Source organism: Anolis carolinensis, unplaced genomic scaffold (assembly GCF_035594765.1).
Source record: "Anolis carolinensis isolate JA03-04 unplaced genomic scaffold, rAnoCar3.1.pri scaffold_10, whole genome shotgun sequence".
Lineage (NCBI taxonomy): Eukaryota > Metazoa > Chordata > Lepidosauria > Squamata > Dactyloidae > Anolis > Anolis carolinensis.
In genome coordinates this window covers 22,460,126-22,482,248 of record NW_026943821.1, presented here as the reverse complement: position 1 = coordinate 22,482,248, position 22,123 = coordinate 22,460,126, and the positions used below count along the sequence as shown (strand labels likewise).

At 39.6% G+C, this 22,123-nt stretch overlaps 1 protein-coding gene across 1 annotated transcript in view; it reads right to left on the bottom strand.

Moving 5' to 3' along the window:
- Window positions 1–22,123, bottom strand: part of grhl3 (grainyhead like transcription factor 3) — a 63,642-nt gene that overhangs the window by 14,354 nt on the left and 27,165 nt on the right. Inside the window, exons 3-13 of the mRNA XM_062962354.1 lie at window positions 21,810–21,871; window positions 16,312–16,651; window positions 13,275–13,354; window positions 11,540–11,693; window positions 11,300–11,411; window positions 10,080–10,174; window positions 7,865–8,023; window positions 7,262–7,340; window positions 3,942–4,075; window positions 2,096–2,133; window positions 461–549 (exon numbers count right to left, since the gene is read on the bottom strand). Coding sequence (XP_062818424.1) covers window positions 461–549; window positions 2,096–2,133; window positions 3,942–4,075; window positions 7,262–7,340; window positions 7,865–8,023; window positions 10,080–10,174; window positions 11,300–11,411; window positions 11,540–11,693; window positions 13,275–13,354; window positions 16,312–16,651; window positions 21,810–21,871 — 1,342 coding nt within the window. The remainder of the gene's footprint in view (window positions 1–460; window positions 550–2,095; window positions 2,134–3,941; window positions 4,076–7,261; window positions 7,341–7,864; window positions 8,024–10,079; window positions 10,175–11,299; window positions 11,412–11,539; window positions 11,694–13,274; window positions 13,355–16,311; window positions 16,652–21,809; window positions 21,872–22,123) is intronic.

Genomic DNA, 22,123 nt, shown 5'->3' with positions numbered 1-22,123 from the left:
CCCCTGATGGTCCATCTATGTTGAGAGTGTCTTCTTCCAAATATCATTACTTTTGTTTTATTATAGCTGATATTCAGCTTTTCTTCAACAATCTTCTCAGACAAATTGGGGTAAGTGAGATTAGAACCATATCATCAGAAGTAATGCAGTTTAGCAGCTATAGCTCAGTGCGATGGAATCCCGGGAATTGTAATTTCACAAGGACTTGAGCCTTCTTTGCCAAACTACAATCCCCAGGACTCTGGAGCACTGAGCCATGGCAGCTCAAGTAGGGGCAAACTGCACTAATTTTACAGTGTAGAGGAGGAAGACCTTGTAAAACTACAACTCCCAGGATTTCATGGTATTGTGCAATGGCGGAGTTATCTGAACCGTCCTTGCAGACTTTAAAGTAAGTGACAACAGGTTATAATAAAGATGGGGAAAGAAGGGAAGCTGGGATTCCTGCATCGGATCCTACCTCGTTGCGGGTCTTCGCCTTTTGCCTTTTTGGAAGCCAAGGGGTTGAAGTCATCTGGGAAAGAAGAGCAGCTCCGCTTCAGAGGCAACCTGATGGGAAAAAAAATTAGAAAAATCAGGGGAGATTATCACAAGGAGCACTATCGAGAAAAAAAAGCATTTTTAAAATAATATGGCACAACCACGGCACAATTCATGACAACTAGAATATGCTATCTATGTACTGTATATACTCGAGTATAAGCCTAGTTTTTCAGCCCTTTTTTTAAGACTGAAAAAGCCCCCCTTGGCTTACACTCGGGTGAGGGTCCTGTTGGCTTATATTTGGGTCAGCTTATACTCGAGAATATATGGTACATTTATTATTTTTCTCTATTATTATTGGTATTATTACATTTATTATTTTTCTCTATTATTGTTGCTACTATTACATTTATTTTACTCTATTATTAATATTATTATTATTATTATTAATACATTTATCATTTCACTCTGATCTTATTATTATTATTATTATTATTATTATTATTATTATTGCATTTATTATTTTACTCTATTTATTATTACTTGTATTATTTTCCTGTATTATTTTTTATATTATTATTATTATCATTATATTATTTTATTATGACACAGCAAACAAGATAGATATGCTGGATTTCATATCACAAAATCACAAGTCGAACACTTCCCAAGTGTCTAGGACTGTGTGATGTATTTTCGGATGATGCATGCAGATCCCAGTAGGGTGGCCTTTTGCAGTTGGCAGATTGTGATTATTATTATTATTATTATTATTATTATTATTATTATTATTATTATTATTAATGTATTATTTTACTCTATTATTATTTACCCTATTATTATTATTATTATTACTATTATTTACTCTGGCGTGGACTGGTCCATGAGGTCACAAAGAGTTGGAAACGACTATACGACTGAGCAGCACCAACATTATTATTAAAAGGATACATAAGCATATTTACATTGAAGAAGATGCGAATAATGATTTGATCAGAGTTGGACAGTCTTATCTTAAATTTGAGCTTTATGTAAATATTCAAAAACATTTAACCTACTGATGCCTCAATTAATGTAATTTTTGTATCTATTTTTATTTTTGAAATTTACCACTTTCAGCTTAAACTGGAGTCAATGTTTTCCCAGTTTTTTGTGGTAAAATTAGGTGCCTCGGCTTATATTCGGGTCTGCTTATACTCGAGTATATACGGTATATATTATTATCATATCCATGGAGTTATAGTTGGACTTGGTTCTGGACACAAGAGCGCTGGGGCCTCACTAAACTACAGCTCCAAAGATTCCAATGCATGGAGTCAAGTGGTGCCAAACTACATTAATTCAACAGTGTAGATCAGGCATGGGCAAACCTCGGCCCTCCGGGTGTTTTGGACTTCAACTCCCACAATTCCTAACAGCCTACCGGCTGTTAGGAATTGTGGGAGTTGAAGTCCAAAACACCCGGAGGGCCGAAGTTTGCCCATGCCTGGTGTAGATACACCCATTGTGGCTTTCCTAGAAAAGGTCAGACCTACAGACAAGAAGCAACAGAGGCAGCCCAAATATTTGAAATACCTCGATATATTAAAAGAAATGTCATTTGTTTCCATACCTGCTAGGGTCATGCGGCACTCCAGACGCAGGTAAAACCTGTGAAAAAGGAAAACCGGAAAAGACATATTTTATATTCACGTCTATGGGTTTTTCGGAGAAGGCGTTCCTAGCACCACTTTGCATAATATCACCGATAAAAAGCGGGTGTAGAATGAATGCAGTTTGATACCACTTTCACTGCCGTGGCTCAACGCTATGGGCTCCTGGGAGATGAAGTGTGGTGAGGCACCTGCACTCTTTGGCAGGGAGAGATGAAGATCTTCTAAAATGACAACTCCTTTGGTCCCATAGGATTGAGTCATGGAAGCTCAAGTGGTATCACACTGCATTTATTGTACAGTGTAGATCAGGCATGTGCAAACTAAGGCCTGGGGGCCAGATGCGGCCATCTTCATTTCCGTGTCCTTTTAGCATAAGGATGGCCCACCACATCCTTATGCCAAAAATACGGGGAGGAAGGCACAGAGCAACTGAGAGCCTCCCAGAGTGCTCTCAGCAACTGCGTGTCTCACCTTCCTCTTGGCATAATGACAGTGTGAGCAACCCCATCCTTATGCGAAGAGGATGGTGTGAGGAAGGCACGTGGCGTCTGAGAGCCCTCTGGAACACACTCAGCCGCCACCTGTCTTGCTCTCCTCCCAGCATAATGCCAAGAGGACAGCCAAAGGATCGAGGGAGGAGGATGGGAAGGAGGATTGGCACGGAGCAGCTGAGAGCCCCTGGAGTGCTCTCAGCCACTGTGTATCTCACCCTCCTCCCGGCATAAGGACAGTGTGAGCCCATCCTTATGTGAAGAGGATGGCTCAAGGAAGGCACGTGGCATCTGAGAGCCCTCTGGAACACACTCAACCGCCACCTTTCTCGCTCTCCTCCCGGCACAATGCCAAGAGAACAGCTCGAAGATTGAGGAAGGAGGATGGGAAGTAGGATTGGCACGGAGCAGCTGAGAGCCCCTGGAGTGCTCTCAGCCACTGCATGTCTCATCCTCCTCCCGGCATAAGGAAAATGTGAGAAACCCCATCTTTATGTCAAGATGATGGCTCAAGGAAGGTACGTGGCGACTGAGAGCCCTCCAGAACACACTCAGCCACCACCTGTCTCGCTCTCCTTCCGGCATAATGCCAAGAGGACAGCCAAGGATCGAGGGAGGAGGATGGGAAGGAGGATTGGCACGGAGCAGCTGAGAGCCCCTGGAGTGCTCTCAGCCACTGCATGTCTCATCCTCCTCCCGGCATAAGGAAAATGTGAGAAACCCCATCTTTATGTCAAGATGGCTCAAGGAAGGCACATGGTGTCTGAGAGCCCTCCAGAACACACTCAGCCACCACCTGTCTCGCTCTCCTTCCGGCATAATGCCAAGAGAACAGCTCGAAGATTGAGGAAGGAGGATGGGAAGGAGGATTGGCACGGAGCAGCTGAGAGCCCCTGGAGTGCTCTCAGCCACTGCATGTCTCATCCTCCTCCCGGCATAAGGAAAATGTGAGAAACCCCATCTTTATGTCAAGATGATGGCTCAAGGAAGGCACGTGGCGACTGAGAGCCCTCCAGAACACACTCAGCCACCACCTGTCTCGCTCTCCTTCCGGCATAATGCCAAGAGGACAGCCAAGGATCGAGGGAGGAGGATGGGAAGGAGGATTGGCATGGAGCAGCTGAGAGTCCCTGGAGTGCTCTCAGCCACTGCGTGTCTCATCCTCCTCCCGGCATAAGGAAAATGTGAGCGACCCCATCCTGCTCCCGGCCAGGCTCTCAATGCAGCCCCAAGGCAAAAAAGTTTGCCCATGCCTGGTGTAGAATAATGCACTGTCTGTTGCTTTAACTTGCATTTGTAACATTGGACTTACAGTTGCACATCTCTGGAGGTTAGAGAAATGGACGTTGGGGATGAACAAAACGGGCTGCGTCTCCAAATCGGCCTGGGGCTTGAGGTATGTGATTTCGTTGCCTCGGAAGCCCGACACCAAGCAGCTTTTCAGACCTGGAAGCCGGAATACAAATGAATTAGAGGGAAGGTTCTTCACTGTGCTTTGTTGCCAATGGATTGGGCAAGACTGTGGTCCCAGTGGGGCCCCAGTGTGTGATGGAGAGCCAAGGTAGATAACATTTCGGCACAGGAATTGCATAGCAAGGAGACAGGGTTATTATGGCAACACCGATAAATCAAAACCTAGAACGTAAAAGCCTCTGATCTAATAGGAATTGTGGAATTTGAAGTCCAAAACACCTAGTGCAAACTACATCTCCCAGGACTTCTCACCATGGAGCTGCTGCAGTCAAAGCGGCGCCAAACTGCATTAATTCTACCATGCGGATGAGCCCTCGGGTGTCTCCGTTTCCTCCTCTATCCCACGCTTCTTCCAGTCTCCGCAAGCACAGCCTGTGCCTCTCCTTCGCCTCATTACTATTAATAATAACTTCTAGGCGCCTCCGATAATTGGGAGCCCTCGGGCGCCTCATCTTCTATGTTGGGAATTTTAACAATCGTAAAGCCACCGTGAGTCTGGAAATGGGATACAGGGGCCCCTCGGTATTTTCTGGGGAGACCTGTGGATACCCAAGTCCCATTGTATACAATGGTGGAGTAAATCGGTGTCCCTAATGCAAAATTGCCAAATTAAGGTTTGCTTTTTGGATTTTTTTCCCCACCAATTTCCAAGCTGTTGGAGGCATGGATGCAGAATCCGTGGATACAGAGGGCTGGATGCATCAATACATAAATACTGTATATACTTGAGTATAAGCCTAGTTTTTCAGCCCTTTTTTTAGGCCCTCAGCTTATACTCAAGTGAGGGTCCTGGTTGGCTTGTACAGTAGAGTCTCACTTATCCAAGCCTCGCTTATCCAAGCCTCTGGATAATCCAAGCCATTTTTGTAGTCAATGTTTTCAATATATCATGATATTTTGGTGCTAAATTCGTAAATACAGTAATTACAACATAACATGACTGCGTATTGAACTACTTTTTCTGTCCAATGTGTTGTCTAACATGATGTTTTGGTGCTTAATTTGTAAAATCATAACCTAATTTGATGTTTAATAGGCTTTTCCTTAATCCTTCCTTATTATCCAAGATATTCGCTTATCCAAGGTTCTGCCGGCCCGTTTAGCTTGGATAAGTGAGACTCTACTGTATTTTGGTCAGCTTATGCTTAAGTATATATGGAACATTTATTATTTTTCTCTATTATTATTGGTATTATTACATTTATTAATGTAATAATTATTAATGTAATAATTCTAGTCAGGTCAGCTTATACTTGAGTATATAGGTATTCAGAGTTGGACTGTCTTATCTTATTAAAGTCTTATTATTATCTTAAATTACAGTTTTATATAAATATCCAAAAACATTTAACCTATTGATGTCTCAAATACAGTAGAGTCTCACTTATCCAAGCTAATCTTCCTCTGCCTTGGATCTCGCTTCTAGACACATTTGCTTGGATATCTTTGAGACCTGGGGCAAAACCTGGGCTTTTCGTGGCACCATGGTACTGGTTTGAACTGCTATTTTTATCTCCCCGTCCCATTGCTCCTTCTCTGTGTATTTTATTGGTGTTTTTATTTAACGTGCCGCTTGCTCTGTTTTGGATATGGACTTGTTTCGTAAGTGGCCTGCGGGGCATATGTCAGGGTATATAAAACCCATGGGTAAATAAATAAGGAAAATATGTAGGAGTAAAGAAGGTGCCTTTTTGAAAGAAGACTTTAGATCCGGTTGGAGCCAGGTTGGTTCAGACTCGCGATTGCTCTTGGATGTGGAAGGAAGCGAGTGCAAACTGACCGGCGGCTCAAAATAACTGACCACAGCCACTTCTAAGTGTTCATCTACACCAATAATGGGCAACCTTTTGCGCTTGGTGTGTCAAAATTCACCAAAAAACCTAGCATGACTTGGGTGGTGTGTCACTTTGAGAAAAAAAATCATAATTTCACAATATGTATAGTTTAAATAACAAAAATATGTAATTGTAATACATAACTGTATTCAATAAATCAGAAACTATTTACTACCATTATTTCCATGTACAACAATCTATTGTACCTCTTGCAGTTTCTATGATAATTCCTCTCTATTCTAGTTTCAATGTAGCCATGAATAATGAATAATAATAATATAATAATAATATAATATGATAATATTCTACAATAATAATATAATAATAATATGATAATATTCTACAATAATAGAATAATAATAGAAGTTATATATATATATACACACACACACACACACACATACACATACAGTAGAGCCTCACTTATCAAAGCCTCGGTTATCCAACATTCTGGATTATCCAACGCATTTTTGTAGTCAATGTTTTCAATACATCGTGATATTTTGATGCTAAATTCGAAAATACAGTAATTACAACATAACATTACTGCATATTGAACTATTTTTTCTGTCAAATTTGTTGTATAACACGATGTTTTGGTGCTTAATTTGTAAAATCATAACCTAATTTGATGTTTAATTCGATGTTTAATCCCTCCTTATTATCCAACATATTCGCTTATCCAATGTTCTACTGGCTCGTTTATGTTAGATAAGTGAGACTCTACTGTACCTATAAAATTACATTAATTGAGGCATCAGTAGGTTAAATGTTTTTGAATATTTACATAAAGCTCAAATTTAAGATAAGATTGTCCAACTCTGATCAAATCATTATTCTCATCTTCTTCAATGTAAATGTGCTTATGTATCCTTTTAATAATAATAGAGTAAAATAATACATGTAATAATAATAATAATAATAACAGAAAAATAATACATGTAATAATAAATAGAGTAAAATAATAAATGCAATAATAATAATAAGATCAGAGTGAAATAATAAATGTATTATTAATGATCATAAAAATAGAGTAAAATAAATGTAATAGTAGCAACAACAATAGAGAAAAATAATAAATGTAATAATACCAATAATAATAGAGAAAAAGAATAAATATGCCATATATTCTTGAGTATAAGCTGACCCAAATATAAGCCAACCAGGACCCTCACCCGAATATAAGCCGAGGGGGGCTTTTTCAGTCTTAAAAAAAGGGCTGAAAAACTAGGCTTATACTCGAGTATATACAGTAATTGATTTGTCCTTGTCGAATAAGGAAAGTTGGAGGGTTTGTTGACATCGTTCTGCCTTTTCTACTCACTGTTATTGTTGGCGTCCAGACATTTCCCTTTTCTTCTGAACTGTTTGCGTTCGTCATCCCGCATTTTCCTCTCTGCTCCCTAAAGAAAGAGAAAAATAAAAGTTTTCGTCACCACCATCTCCATCATCTATTTTGTTTTGATCCTGACTTTCTCCCCATAGGGACTCAAGGTGGCTAACAATGACACAATACAATCGAATTTAAAATGAAGGCAAAGACATACACGTGTGAATGTAAACATTACAAAAACTATTAGCACTTAACACCATTTGAAAAATAACATTAAAGGGGATTAAAGTCATTTTCTAAAGGGTTCAGTTCAAAACAGAACAGGCCTTAAAGTCCTCTTAAAGGCCAAAGGTATGTTCAGCAGTCCCTTTGGCCCCATCTGCACGGTCAAATAATGCAGTTTAACTGGATTATATGACCCTATGCTGCCCTATAATGCAATTCAATGCAGTTCATCTGCATTATATGCAGTGTACTTGGGGCCTTTGTGAAGCTTCTCGTCTCAGTGGAGGTCTTCCTTTCAAAGAGTCATTTCCCAGACTCAAGTAATTGGTCTTAGTCGGATGGAAAACGTTCCTAGAAGTGTGACTCTACCTTATCGCAGAATATCTTGATCTGGCAGATGGCCCGGTGGACCAGGCGGTTGGTCCCGGTGCCGAAGTCGTAGGTGTCGATCTGGAGGTTCAGAGGGACACCCTTGACCCCTTTCTGGGAGGAGAAGTCCGTGCTCAAGCAGTTCACCCCAACAAAGACCTGTAAGAGAGAGTTGAATGGGCTCATTGTTGATAGGCTCTCCTTCTGCACAACTCTGCCAAAAGTTGACCATAGAATTATGCTGGAAGGCCTTAGATGTTCTCAACAGAGAAGTATCCTTTCCAGGAGGACCTCTAGTATGCCTCTATCATGACACTGAGTCAAGCTGAAGGAACTTAGAGGTCTTCTTAGAGAGGATACTTCTCTATGCATTTGTAGGTCCTCCAGCATGATACTACAGCCACCTTTTGGCAGAAGATGATCATGTTCTTCTGGAGACACTAGAGGTCCCTCTCTGGGCATTTGTAGGTCCTCCAGAATGACATTATGGCAAACCTTTGGTCAAAGTTGACCATACAGTCATCCTGGAAGAGAGAGTTGGGTGGGTTCATTGTTGGTAGGCTCTCCTTCTGCACAACTCTGGCAAAAGTTGACCATAGAATCATGCTGGAGGGCCTTAGATGTTCTCAATAGAGAAGTATCTTTTCCAGGAGGACCTCTAGTATGCCTCTATCATGATACTAAGATTTAACTTTTAGCAGAAGATGACCACCAAGTCAAGCTGAAGAAACTTAGAGGTCTTCTTAGAGAGGATACTTCTCTAGGCATTTGTAGGTCCTCTAGCATGATATTATGGCAAACTTTTGGTCAAAGTTGACCATACAGTCATCCTGGAAGAGAGAGTTGGGTGGGTTCATTGTTGGTAGGCTCTTCTTCTGCACAACTCTGGCAAAAGTTGACCATAGAATCATGCTGGAGGGCCTTAGATGTTCTCAACAGAGAAGTATCCTTTCCAGGAGGACCTCTAGTATGCCTCTATCATGATACTAAGATTAACTTTTGGCAGAAGATGACCACCGAGTCATGCTGAAGGAACTTAGAGGTCTTCTTAGAGAGGATACTTCTCTAGGCATCTGGAGGTCCTCCAGCATGATACTACAGCTACCTTTTTGCAGAAGATGACCATGTTCTGCTGGAGAAACTAGAGGTCCCTCTCTGGGCATTTGTAGGTCCTCCAGCATGATATTATGGCAAACTTTTGGGCAAAGTTGACCATACAGTCATTCTGGAAGAGAGAGTTGGGTGGGCTCATTGTTGGTGGGTTCTTCTTCTGCATAACTCTGGCAGAAGTTGACCATAGAATTATGCTGGAGGGCCTTAGATGTTCTTTTATAAGTTCTCCAGCATGATACTATGGCCAACTTTTGACAGAAGATGACCAGAGTCATGCTGAAGGAACGTAGAGGTCTTCTTAGAGATTATACTTTTCTAGGCATTTATAGGTCCTCCAGCATGATACTATAGCCACCTTTTTGCAGATGACCATGTTCTGCTGAAGAAACTAGAGGTCCCTCCCTGGGCATTTGTAGGTCCTCCAGCATGATATTATGGCAAACTTTTGGCCAAAGTTGACCATATAGTCATCCTGGAAGATCTTAGAGGTCTTCTTAGAGACAGTGAATAGTTCTTTAGGCATTTGTAGATCCTCCAACATGATATTATGGTCAACACCCAGCAGAAGTTGACTGTAGAGCTGTGCTGGAGGAACCTGTCCTTTCTAGGCTTTTATAAGTTCTCCAGCATGATATTATGGCCAACTTTTGGCAGAAGTTGTCCATAGGGTCATGCTGGAAGGTCCTAGAGGTCCTTCCAAAGAGGATATTTCTCTAGGCATTTGTATGTCTACCAGCATGATACTATAGTCAACGTATGCCAAACATTGACCAAAGGATCATGCTGGCAGATTCTAAATGGCCTCCTAGAGGAAACACTTCTCTATGCATTTTGTAGGCCCTCCATTATGATATTATGGCCAACTTCCAGCAGACGTTAATCATAGAACCATGCTGAAGGACCCATGCTAAAGTTCTCTAGATGTTTGTAGGTCTTCCAGCATGATACTATGCTCAATGTCTGATAGATATTCTCCATACATAGCATCCTTGCCACACTACAATGCCCAGCAGTCTTGAGGGAAGTCTGTAAAAAACTGAATGGCATAAGAGAGATACAGATTTGTAATAAAGATGGATATGGTTCCTTTCCCTCCACCTACCTTTGCTTCTTCTGCAACGTTCCAGACGAAGGACAAGGCATTGTAAGCCACCTCCTCAATGTGCTGGACGGTGTTGAAATTCTCTTTGCAGTCAGCTGGAAGGCAGGAAATATTCAGTTAACTCAGTTACAACTTGAATGAAGGCCTGTTATTGTCTTCAAAAGATCCCACCCTACTAGGCCAACTGGGAACCCCTCCTAAGGTGCATCTACACTGGAGAATGAATGCAGTCCGACACCACTTTAACTCCTAGAGCTGGAAGGAACCTTATGGAGTTATGGAGTCCAACCTTTAGCTTGATACATGATATCCAGTGAAATCATCCTTCTGGAGAAGCCCAGGCTCTTTTTGGAGATTTCCAGAGAAGAACTCATCATTTCTCAAGGCAGTTGGGTTCATTGCCCAACAACTCTTCCTGTCAAGATGTTCCTTCTATTGTCCCATCGAAATCTACTCTCCTGTTACTTCAAACCATGAGACTTGGCCCCTCCTTTCTGCAACATTTAAAGAGGGCAATCCCATCGTCCCACAATCTTCTCTTCGTCAGACTTGAACATTCCCAACTTCAGTCTCTCCTCATTTGTTTTGCTCTCCATACCTCCTCTTAACATCAATCTCATCCTTCTCTGAACCTCTTCCAACTTCTTGCTATCTCAAAAATTCAGTGAACCATCTTCCATGTCAACAGAGCAGTGGGTTTGCTCCAGGATTTAGATGACTGTCCAAGGTGCTGAACACATTGATAGGTTAGGATTCAGCCCCTGGAAAGCTCTGTTAAGACTTGTGTTAAAACCTGGAGTGGATTAACTGCCCCACTAATATGGATCTAAGACCCACTAAGGCCAAGATACAGACAGATCACATCATGTGTTCCCAAGAAAAAGAGTCATCCATTTTCCCTATTAGTGTTTCTTCTTCTGAGTCCAGGACTTCTACAGGAATGAACCTGTTCCACCTAAACAGGAAGAACTTCCTGATGGCAAGAGCTGTCTGACAATGAAAAATGCTGGCTGGGACTTTGTTTAGAGGTCTTTAAACAGAGGCCAGATGGCCCTCTGTCAGGAGGGCTTAGATTGTGTCTTCCTGTCTAGCAGAATTAGGTCTCATTGGAAGATCCTTGGGGGTCTCCTCCAACTTTAGGATTCTATTATACGATTCTAGGAAAGGGAATTTGTTGTGTTAGCTTTAACTTTTCTTCACGCAATGTCTCTGTTCCGTACCGACATCGATGACTCTCTGCTTGGCTGTCGGTTGCCGCGAGTGCCAGTGCTTCCAGAACTTGAGCTGCTCCATGGGGATCTTTTCGTTGTCGAAAACCACCATCACCACGCTCTGCAAAGAAGGCAGCGAGGCCAACGTTAGTCTCTGATCCACTTCAGCACTGGGCTAATCTGCCAGTTCGCTTGCCCAAACAAAATCCAACTTTGGAAAAGAAATGCCCATTAAAATTGCTGACTTACTTTCACTTTGTCGGAGGACAAATGTAAACCTTTGGTATCGCCAACCGTCTTCAGCGACACCGGATAAAACTGTCCCTTGTTGAGGTAGGCCATGGGGGATTCGCCCGACTTGATGTGGATGGCTTTCGGGGATCCCAGCGTGTATTCAAAGTCACTAGAAGAAAAACACAAGGAAAAAGGGAAAGTCAGATTCACAAAACACTATTTTACTCAGAGATACAAATAATGATCAAGGAGTTAGATTAGATATCATTAAATAGCAAATCCAGAGTAGCTTATTATTATTATTTTATTATGAGACAGCAAACAAGATAGATATGCAGGATTTTGTATCACAAAATCACAAGTCGAACACTTCCCAAGTGTCTAAGACTGTGTGATGTATTATTATTATTATTATTATTATTATTATTATTATTATTATTATTATTATTATATTATGACACAGCAAACAAGGTAGATATGCTGGTCATAATAATAATAATAATAATAATAATAATAATAATAATAATAATAATACAGTAGGGTCTCACTTATCCAACATAAACGGGCCGGCAGAACGTTGGATAAGCAAATATGTTGGAAAATACAGAGAGATTAAGGAGAAGCCTATTAAACATCAAATTAGGTTATGATTTTACAAATTAAGCACCAAAACATCATGTTATACAACAAATTTGACAGAAAAAGTAGTTCAATATGCAGTAATGCTACGTAGTAATTACTGTATTTACGAATTTAGCACCAAAATATCATGATGTATTTAAAACATTGACTACAAAAATGCGTTGGATAATCCAGAACGTTGGATAAGCGAATGTTGGATAAGTGAGACTCTACTGTAATTAGAAACACAACAAGTTGAGTCCACAGCAGACACTCTGCTGGCTGTTGTACTGGAATTATTATTATTATTATTATTATTATTATTATTATTTACTATATTTATACCACACCCTGTCTTACCCCGGCTTACAAGTTATATTTACATACAATATATTATATCATTAGTATAGCACAATAATAACATTATATATTATTATATTGCACTATACCACTATACCGTAATATTAGTAATTATTACATTTAATATATAATTAATATTATTATATTGTATTATTATTATTAGTATTACAGTAGAGTCTCACTTATCCAACATAAATGGGCCAGCAGAATGTTGGATAAGCGAATATGTTGGATAATGAGGAGGGATAAAGGAAAAGCCTGTTAAACATCAAATTACGTTATGATTTTACAAATTAAGCACCAAAACATCATGTTTTACAACAAATGGACAGAATAAGCAGTTCAATACACAGTAATTACTATGTAGTAATTACTGTATTTATGAATTTAGTACCAAAACTTTACAATGTATTGAATAATTCACTACAAAAACATTGACTACTAAAAGGCAAACTGCGTTGGATAATACATAATGTTGGATAAGTGAATGTTGGATAAGCGAGACTCTACTGTATTACATTTAATATATAATATATAATTAATATTATTATATTGTATTATTGTTAGTATTGGATGTATTTACTACAGTGGTGCCCTGGGAACGGATCACAAGGGGCTAAATTATATTTCTACATAGAATGAGGTCTAAATACCCCAAAGGCACCGGATCCCATTGGATCGTGAATGCTAAGCAGGGTCAGCCCTGGTTAGTACTTGGATGGGAGACCATGAATACTTGGCCTGTGATACAGAAGACATAGGTAGTTACCTTTTAGCATCATTGAGGGAATAACCTTCCGAACAAGGCACTTCCGGCTGGGTCTTCAGGATGTCATTGAAGATCAGGGACTGTCAAGGCACACAACCAGAACAACTGTTAATTGAATAAATGAATAATAGGGGGGAAAGTACACAGGAACTTTCCACAGTCTTGCATATATTTCTCGGACAGGATTCAATACTTTAGACCAGGGGTCCTCAAACTTTTTAAGTAGGGGGCCGGTCCACAATCCTTCAGACTGTTGATGGGCCGAATTATCATTTGAAAAAGAAATACGAGCAAATCCTTATGCACACTGCACATGTCTTATTTGTAGTGCAAAACAACAACAACAATGAAAGAACAATAAAATATTTAAAAATGAAAACAATATTAACCAACATAAACCTATCAGGATTTCAATAGGAAGTGTGGGCCTGCTTCTGGCCAATGAGATAGTCAAGTTAATTAGGATTGTTGTTGTTGTGTGCCTTCAAGTCATGCCAGACTTTGGGCGAGCCTAAGTCTACAATTATTTATTTATTCATTTACTACATTTATATCCCAACCTTCTCACTCCGAAGGGGATTCAGAGCAGCTATATGTACATACAATATATTATATTATTAGCATAGCACAATATTAGCATTATATATTACTATATTGAACTATACCACTATACTGTAATATTATATGTAATACAGTAAAGTCTCACTTATCCAACATAAACGGGCCGGCAGAATGTTGGATAAGCGAATATGTTGGATAATAAGGAGGGATTAAGGAAAAGCCTATTAAACATCAAATTACATTATGATTTTACAAATTAAGCACCAAAACATCATGTTAGACAACAAATTTGGCAGAAAAAGTAGTTCAATATGCAGTAATGCTATGTAGTAATTACTGTATTTATGAATTTAGCACCAAAATATCACGATATATTGAAAACATTGACTACAAAAATGCGTTGGATAATCCAGAACGTTGGATAAGCGAGTGTTGGATAAGTGAGACTCTACTGTATATAACATGTAATTAATATTATTATATGGTATTATTATTAGTATTACATTGTATAACATGGTAATATTATCAATATCATATGTATATATAATATATTATATTATTAAAACTGATATAAAATATTATATTATAAATGAGGGCAGGGGCCAGGTAAATGACCTTGGAGGGCCGCATCCGGCCCCCGGGCCTTAGTTTGGGGAGCCCTGCTTTAGACCATGAGTCCCCAAACTAAGGCCCGGGGGCCACATGTGGCCCATCAAAGCCATTTATCCATTTATCATTATATTTTTTTATGTGATTTTTTATGACTTGTTTTTATTGTTGATTGATTTGTTTTATTGCTTTGCTTTTATATTGTTGTGTCCAGGCTTGGCCTTATGTAAGCTGCCCCGAGTCCCTTCGGGGAGATGGGGCGGGGTATAAGAATAAAATTATTATTATAATATTATTATTATTATCCAGCCCCCGCGGCGCGCCTTCCAAAGCTTTGCTTGTTTATAATGGTATTTTAATTATTATTTAATTAATAATTAATTATTAAGGGGTGCTTTGCCAGTGCTTTTGGTGCACAAAGGCAAAAGGGGGTTGGATGAAATGGCCTAAGGGGTATTATTATTATTATTATTATTATTATTATTATTATTATTATTATTATTATTGACACAAAGACACAGTATAACATAGCATATGAGATATATATATGTTGGATTTCGTATCACAAAATCACAAGTTGAACACTTCCCCAGTGTTTAGGACTGTGCGATGTGTATGATGATGATGATGATGATGATGATGATGATTATTATTATTAACATTGAGGCTGGGTGGCCATCTGTCAGGGGTGCTTTGCTTGTGCTTTTGGTGCACAAAGGCAAACAGGGGTTGGATGAAATGGCCCAAGGGGTCTTTTCCAATCATTATTATTATTATTATTATTATTATTATTATTATTATTGACACAAAGACACAGTATAACATAGCAAATGAGATATATATATATATGCTCGATTTCATATCACAAAATCACAAGTTGAACTGTGCAATGTGTATGATGATGATGATGATGATGATGATTATTAACATTGAGGCTGGGTGGCCATCTGTCAGGGGTGCTTTGCTTGTGCTTTTGGTGCACAAAGGCAAACGGGGGTTGGATGAAATGGCCCAAGGGGTCTTTTCCAATCATTATTATTATTATTATTATTATTGACACAAAGACACAGTATAACATAGCAAATGAGATATATATATATGCTCGATTTTGTATCACAAAATCACAAGTTGAACTGTGCAATGTGTATGATGATGATGATGATTATTATTATTAACATTGAGGCCGGGTGGCCATCTGTCAGGGGTGCTTTGCTTGTGCTTTTGGTGCACAAAGGCAGAAGGGGGTTGGACTAAATTGCCCAAGGGGTCTCTTATTATTTTTATTATTTTTTATTATTTTTTATTATTTTTTATTATTTTTATTATTTTTATTATTTTTATTATTTTTATTATTTTTATTATTTTTATTATTTTTATTATTTTTTATTATTATTATTATTATTATTTATTATTTTTATTATTTTATAATTATGATTATTATTAACATTGAGGCTGTATTTGTTCCTATTTGGTTTTTTTTTTTTACTTCAAAATAAGAGATATACAGTGTGCATAGGAATTTGTTTTTAGTTTTTTTTCCAACTATAGTCCGGCCTTCCAACGGTCTGAGGGACCATGACTATTTAAAAAGTTTGCTTTAGGCAGTTATGCGGCTGAGAAAAAGGCCTGGGGCTGTTAGGAGTTGTGGGTGTTGAAGTCCAAAACACTTGGAGGCCCCAAGTTGGCCCATGCCTGGTGTAGACGCACCTCTAGCGTAGTACCCAAAGCACTGCACTCAAATCTGGAAGGGTGGCTGTCGTGTTTGGGGTGCTATGGAGGGGCAAAGACCTCGAAACCCTCCCAAAAGAGCCACAGAAGGTCCAAACAGACTAAATTCTCAAACTGAGCCTCTAAACTCGGAGCTGACCTCCTGCGGGTCCTCCTTGAAGGTGCTGTCCGGCTGCCACCGTTGCTGCGGAGGAGCCACGTGGATGGCGTCGAAGAGGGAATGGAGTGAGCCGTTGTCGTAGACGTCGCCGGAGGGGATCATGTAGCTCTCCGCCGGGTTGGCTTCCATCTTGCTGGGACCCGGGGGCAAAGCGGGGGGCTTGTGGGGAGCCGGGAGGCCATCCAGCACCAAGCCGTTCTTCTTGGGCAAGTCGGTGTATTCCTGGCTCACGGAGACGTTCTCCGCCAGGAGCTTCATCAGCTGAGCCGAATTTTCGAAGGAGGAAATGTCAGGTTCGTAATCCATCACGTGGCAGTGCCTGCAAAGCGAAGGAACGGCGGGCATCAATCAAGGCAAAATAAATATAGGACAGGTGATACCTGGCTTGAAAACGGTCCATGAGACACAGTTCTAGGAGTCTTAGGAGACCATGAGCTGAAGCTAGAATGTGTCTAGGGGAGAGCAACTAGGGCAGGGGTCCCCAAACTATGGCCCGGGGGCCACATGCAGCCCTCCGAGGTCATTTACCTGGCCCCCGCCCTCAGTTTTATAATATATTGTATACACATATAATATTGATAATATTATTGTAATGTCATACAATATAACACTAATAATAATACCCTATAATAATATTAATTATATATTCTATAATACATAATAATATTACTAATAATATTACAGTACAGTGGTATAGTTCAATATAGTAATATATAATGCTAATATTGTGCTATGCTAATAATATAATATATTCTATGTACAAATAATTTGTAAGCCACTCTGAGTCCCCTTTGGGGTGAGAAGGGTGGGATACAAATGCAGTAAATAAATAATAAATAAATAAATACATTTTCGACTTAGGCTCACCCAAAGTCTGAAATGACTTGAAGGCACACAACAACAACAACAACAACAATCCTAATTAACTTGACTATCTCATTGGCCAGAAGCAGGAGCACACTTCCCATTGAAATCCTGATAAATGTATGTTGGGTTAAAATTGTTTTTATTTTTAAATATTGTATTGTTTTTTCAATGTTCTTGTTGTTGTTGTTTTTACACTATAAATAAGACATGTGCAGTGTACATTGGAATTTGTTTGTATTTTTTTTTTCAAATGATAATCCGGCCCCCCAACAGACTGAAGGATTGTGGACCGGCCCTCGGATTAAAAAGTTTGAGGACCCCTGAACTAGGGTCTGGAGAACAAGCGCTATGAGGAGTGGCTTAAAGAGCCAAGCATGTTTATGTTAATGTAAGATTAATATAAGGGGCTTCTGGTGGCACAGTGTGTTAAAGCGCTGAGCTGCTGAACTTGTGGACCAAAAGGTCCCAGGTTCAAATCCCGGGAGCGGAATGAACACTCACTGTTAGTCCCAGCTCCTGCCAACCTAGCAGTTCAAAAACACACAAATGTGAGTAGACCAATAGGCACCGCTCCGGCGGGAAGGTAACAGCGCTTCATGCAGTCATACTGGCCACATGACCTGGAGATGTCTTTGGACAACGCCGGCTCTTCGGCTTAGAAATGGAGATGAGCACCAACCCCCAGAGTCGGTCACGACTGGACTTAAAGTCAGGGGAAACCTTTACCTTTTTAAGATTAATGGAATGTGAATGTTTAAATGTAATTTTGTGCAATGCTTGTGAATGTAATCTGATCGCATCAGCAGAGAGTGTATTGACACTGAAAGGGTTAATCAGTCAAGCCTCTAATGAACTGTGAAGATGTGACCCTGAGTGTGCCTGGAACTCGTGAGATAAGATTTCGTTCGTTCCTCTTACTTCAGTGTCTTTTGTCTTGTTTCTGTCTGTTAGGTTGGATGTCAATGCTACCGTGTGCTATATATTTGCTCTTCTCAGTAAAGCTATATGTTTGCTTTTACTGAAGTCTCAAAGTGTCCATACTTCTGTGCTCCAAAGCTTCAGAGCTTCTGCCACACTCTGACAAAGGGGTTATGGGCCCAGCGCTGGAGCTGGAGCTACAACTGGAGTTGTAGTTCGGACTAGAGACTGGAGCTATTCTGGTGAGCCTGCTTCTACAGAGAACCGGTGTGTGTCTTCAAAGGAAGGCTGAGAAGAGCCTGCAGAAGAGAAGGCTGAGAGGAGACATGATGAGGGCCATGGATCAATACGTGAAGGGAAGTCATAAAGAGACTATGTGAAGTCATAAAGACAATATGTGAAGGGAGCAAGCTTGTTTTCTGCTGCCTTGGACACAGAACAACGGCTTCATACGACAGGAAAGGCGATTCCACCTGAACATTAGGAAGAATTTTGTCACTGTGAGAGAGCTGTTCAGCAGTGGAACTCTCTGCCCCGGAGTGTGGTGGAGGCTCCTTCTTTGGAGGCTTTGAAACAGAGGCTGGGTGGCCATTCATCGCGGGTACTTTTAATGCAATTTTCCTGCTTCTTGGCAGGGGGTTGGACTAGATGGCCCATGAGGTCTCTTCCAACTATACTATTCTATGATTCTAACACCATGTCTGCCATGAACAATGCAATAAAGCCCAGTTTGAAATAATTGAATTCATTTCTTGTTGATCCTGCCTTAACCATTAATGCCTGTTTACAACAGGCAGAGTAAACAGCAGCTGTCTCCAGAATCCCTTAATGAGAAGCTCCGAGAAGCAAAACAATAAAGAAGAGCAATAAACCTGCCTCACCAGCATGTTTTAAAGAATAGATCTATAGATCTGATCCTTTGTTTCTCATGGAAACAAAGTGGAAATACTAAGAAATGTCAAGGGGTGAAAGAAAAAGAAAAAGGTCTCTTCCGACTCTACGATTCTATGAGTCAACAGTGTGATGCAGTAGCTAAAAAGGCAAATCCGATTCTCGGAGTATGACATCAATACTGAGGGAAGCAAGAGTCCCATTCTATTCTGCTTTGGCCAGACCTCACCTGGAGTAGTGTGTCTAGTTTTAGGCACAACAATTCAATACAATTATTGCCAAGGAAACTCCATGATAGGGTTGTCATCATTTGGAAATGACTTAAAGGTACACAATAGTAATAAAGCCCAATAGCAATCCCTAATTTCCTCGGTTCTAATTGAATGGAGATGGAATTCGCCCAATGCATCCCTCTTTGGTATTAATAAAGGACAGAGAGAACTAGGAGGGTGTGGTCTTTTTGGACTCGGTGTGATAAGCAGAGTCTTGTTGTTTCAACTCCTTCCAGCACAAGCCGTGTTCTCCCTTTCATCCTCCTTGGCTTCCAGACCTTTGAGATCACCCTCCCAAAATAAATGTCCCATCGGCGCCTTTTAGTTTTGTCCCAATCCCTGGACTTTGTGTACCTCGCTGCTATGTGCCTCGCAGAGCTATTTCTGACTCCCTGCAGCGAGTTCATAAAAGGCTGGTTAGTGCTTAACCTTCGAAGCCAGGAAAGGATTGACTCCTTTCCTTACTTGTAATATTTCTAATATTGCTCAATATTTCTAATATTATGGTGTAATTACATCCACTAGAGCAGGGGTCCCCAAACTAAGGCCCAGGGGCCGGATGCGGCCTTCCAAGGTCATTTACCTGGCCCCCGCCCTCATTTATAATATAATATTTTTATATCAGTTTTAATAATATAATATATTGTATATACATATGATATTGATAATAATATTATCATTTTATACAATATAATACTAATAATAATACCATATAATAATATTAATTATATGTTATATATTACATATTAATATTGCAGTATAGTGGTATAGTTCAATATAGTAATATATAATGCTAATAGTGTGCTATGCTAATAATATAACATATTGTATGTACATATAATTTGTAAGCCACTCTGAGTCCCCTTTGGGGTGAGAAGGGTGTGATACAAATGTAGTAAATAAATATAGTAAATAAATAAATAAATTTTAGACTTAGGCTCGCCCAAAGTCTGAAATGACTTGAAGGCACACAACAACAACAATAACAACAATCCTAATTAACTTGACTATCTCATTGGCTATAAGCAGGCCCACACTTCCCATTGAAATCCTGATAAATGTATGTTGGTTAAAATTGTTTTTATTTTTAAATATTGTATTGCTCTTTCATTGTTATTTTATTGTTCTTGTTGTTGTTGTTTTTGCACTACAAATAAGACATGTGTAGTGTACATCAGAATTTGTTTGTATTTTTTTTCAAATGATAATTTGGCCCCTCAACAGTTTGAAGGATTGTGGACTGGCCCTCTGCATAAAAAGTTTGGGGACCCCTGCACTAGAGAGTCGTTGCAAATTGTAAGAACAAATCAGCAAAGCCTTGCAAACTGTTGCCAGTCATATTACTTTAATATCTGAGCTAGACATTTGTAAACAGTCCTTTCCTCTTGAGCCGAACTCTCCTTTGAGAAGTAGTTGTGCAAGAAGTTGACTTAAAATCGTGCAATTGACTCTGGATCGGCCTTAGACCTTGCTTTTTGGATGCTGTGTCTTCATGTTGGATTGTATTTAAATATGTTTTTCTGTAAGCTTATTTTAATTTTAATGTAATTTCCCCATGTTTTATCCTGTAGGTACTATGTAGTGCCGTTTGTAAGATGCCTTGAATCCCTCCAGGGGTTGAAAAAGGCGGGATATAAATACAGTAAATAAATAATAAATAAATAAAAATGGGGAAATTTCGAACATGATACTTGGAGACTTGGAGCCAAACCCTGAGATCATGGTGATGATGGTTATATGTACTTATATGCTGCTTTTTCTCGGGATATAAATATGGTAAATAAATAATAAATAAATAAAAATGGGGAAATTTGCACCCTTCTATCTGGAGACTTGGAGCCAAACCCTGAGATCATGGTGATGATGGTTATATGTATTTATATGCTGCCTTTTCTCGGGATATAAATATGGTAAATAAATAATAAATAAATAAAAATGGGGAAATTTGCGCCCTTCTATCTGGAGACTTGGAGCCAAACCCTGAGATCATGGTGATGATGGTTATATGTATTTATATGCTGCCTTTTCTCAGGATATAAATATGGTAAATAAATAATAAATAAATAAAAATGGGGAAATTTGCGCCCTTCTATCTGGAGACTTGGAGCCAAACCCTGAGATCATGGTGATGATGGTTATATGTATTTATATGCTGCCTTTTCTCGGGATATAAATATGGTAAATAAATCATAAATAAATAAAAATGGGGAAATTTGCACCCTTCTATCTGGAGACTTGGAGCCAAACCCTGAGATCATGGTGATGATGGTTGTATGTATTTATATGCTGCTTTTTCTCTCTTAACAGAGACTCAACGCGGCAAAGATCGGGCAACCCTAAACATTATTGTCACGAAAAAATAAATGCAGCCCTCATATGTAGAAGGAAGAGTTTGTGTATATTTATTTGAAGGAAACAAGCATCTGTTGCAAATGAAGATGGCACATAAGGAAGCCAGCTAGCCTCCCTCCAAGATGATCCTTTGTGAATTTTTGAGAAATATGGTGCCAAAAAAAGCCGTTTTCTCACCTCTTTCCGATGTCATTGCGCCCTGTGTTTCCGGATGGGACATAACGTTTCTCCTTTGGAATCTGCAAAGAAAGAAAGACTGTTTTGCAGAGGGTCTGCCAATGGACACGACTCCATTTATTCGGAGAGATCCTGTTGTCATTCCCGCTCTCATTTTAACGTCAATCCCTGCACCATCCACTCCCATGCCAGAAAAAACAACTTGAATAATAAGCACAACCACGTTGCCAACATATTGCTAAAGGTTCTTATGAGGAAGTCTCTTTGTTATGATTCAGTGGATCCATAAATGTTCAAGAGAAATTATTCTTTCC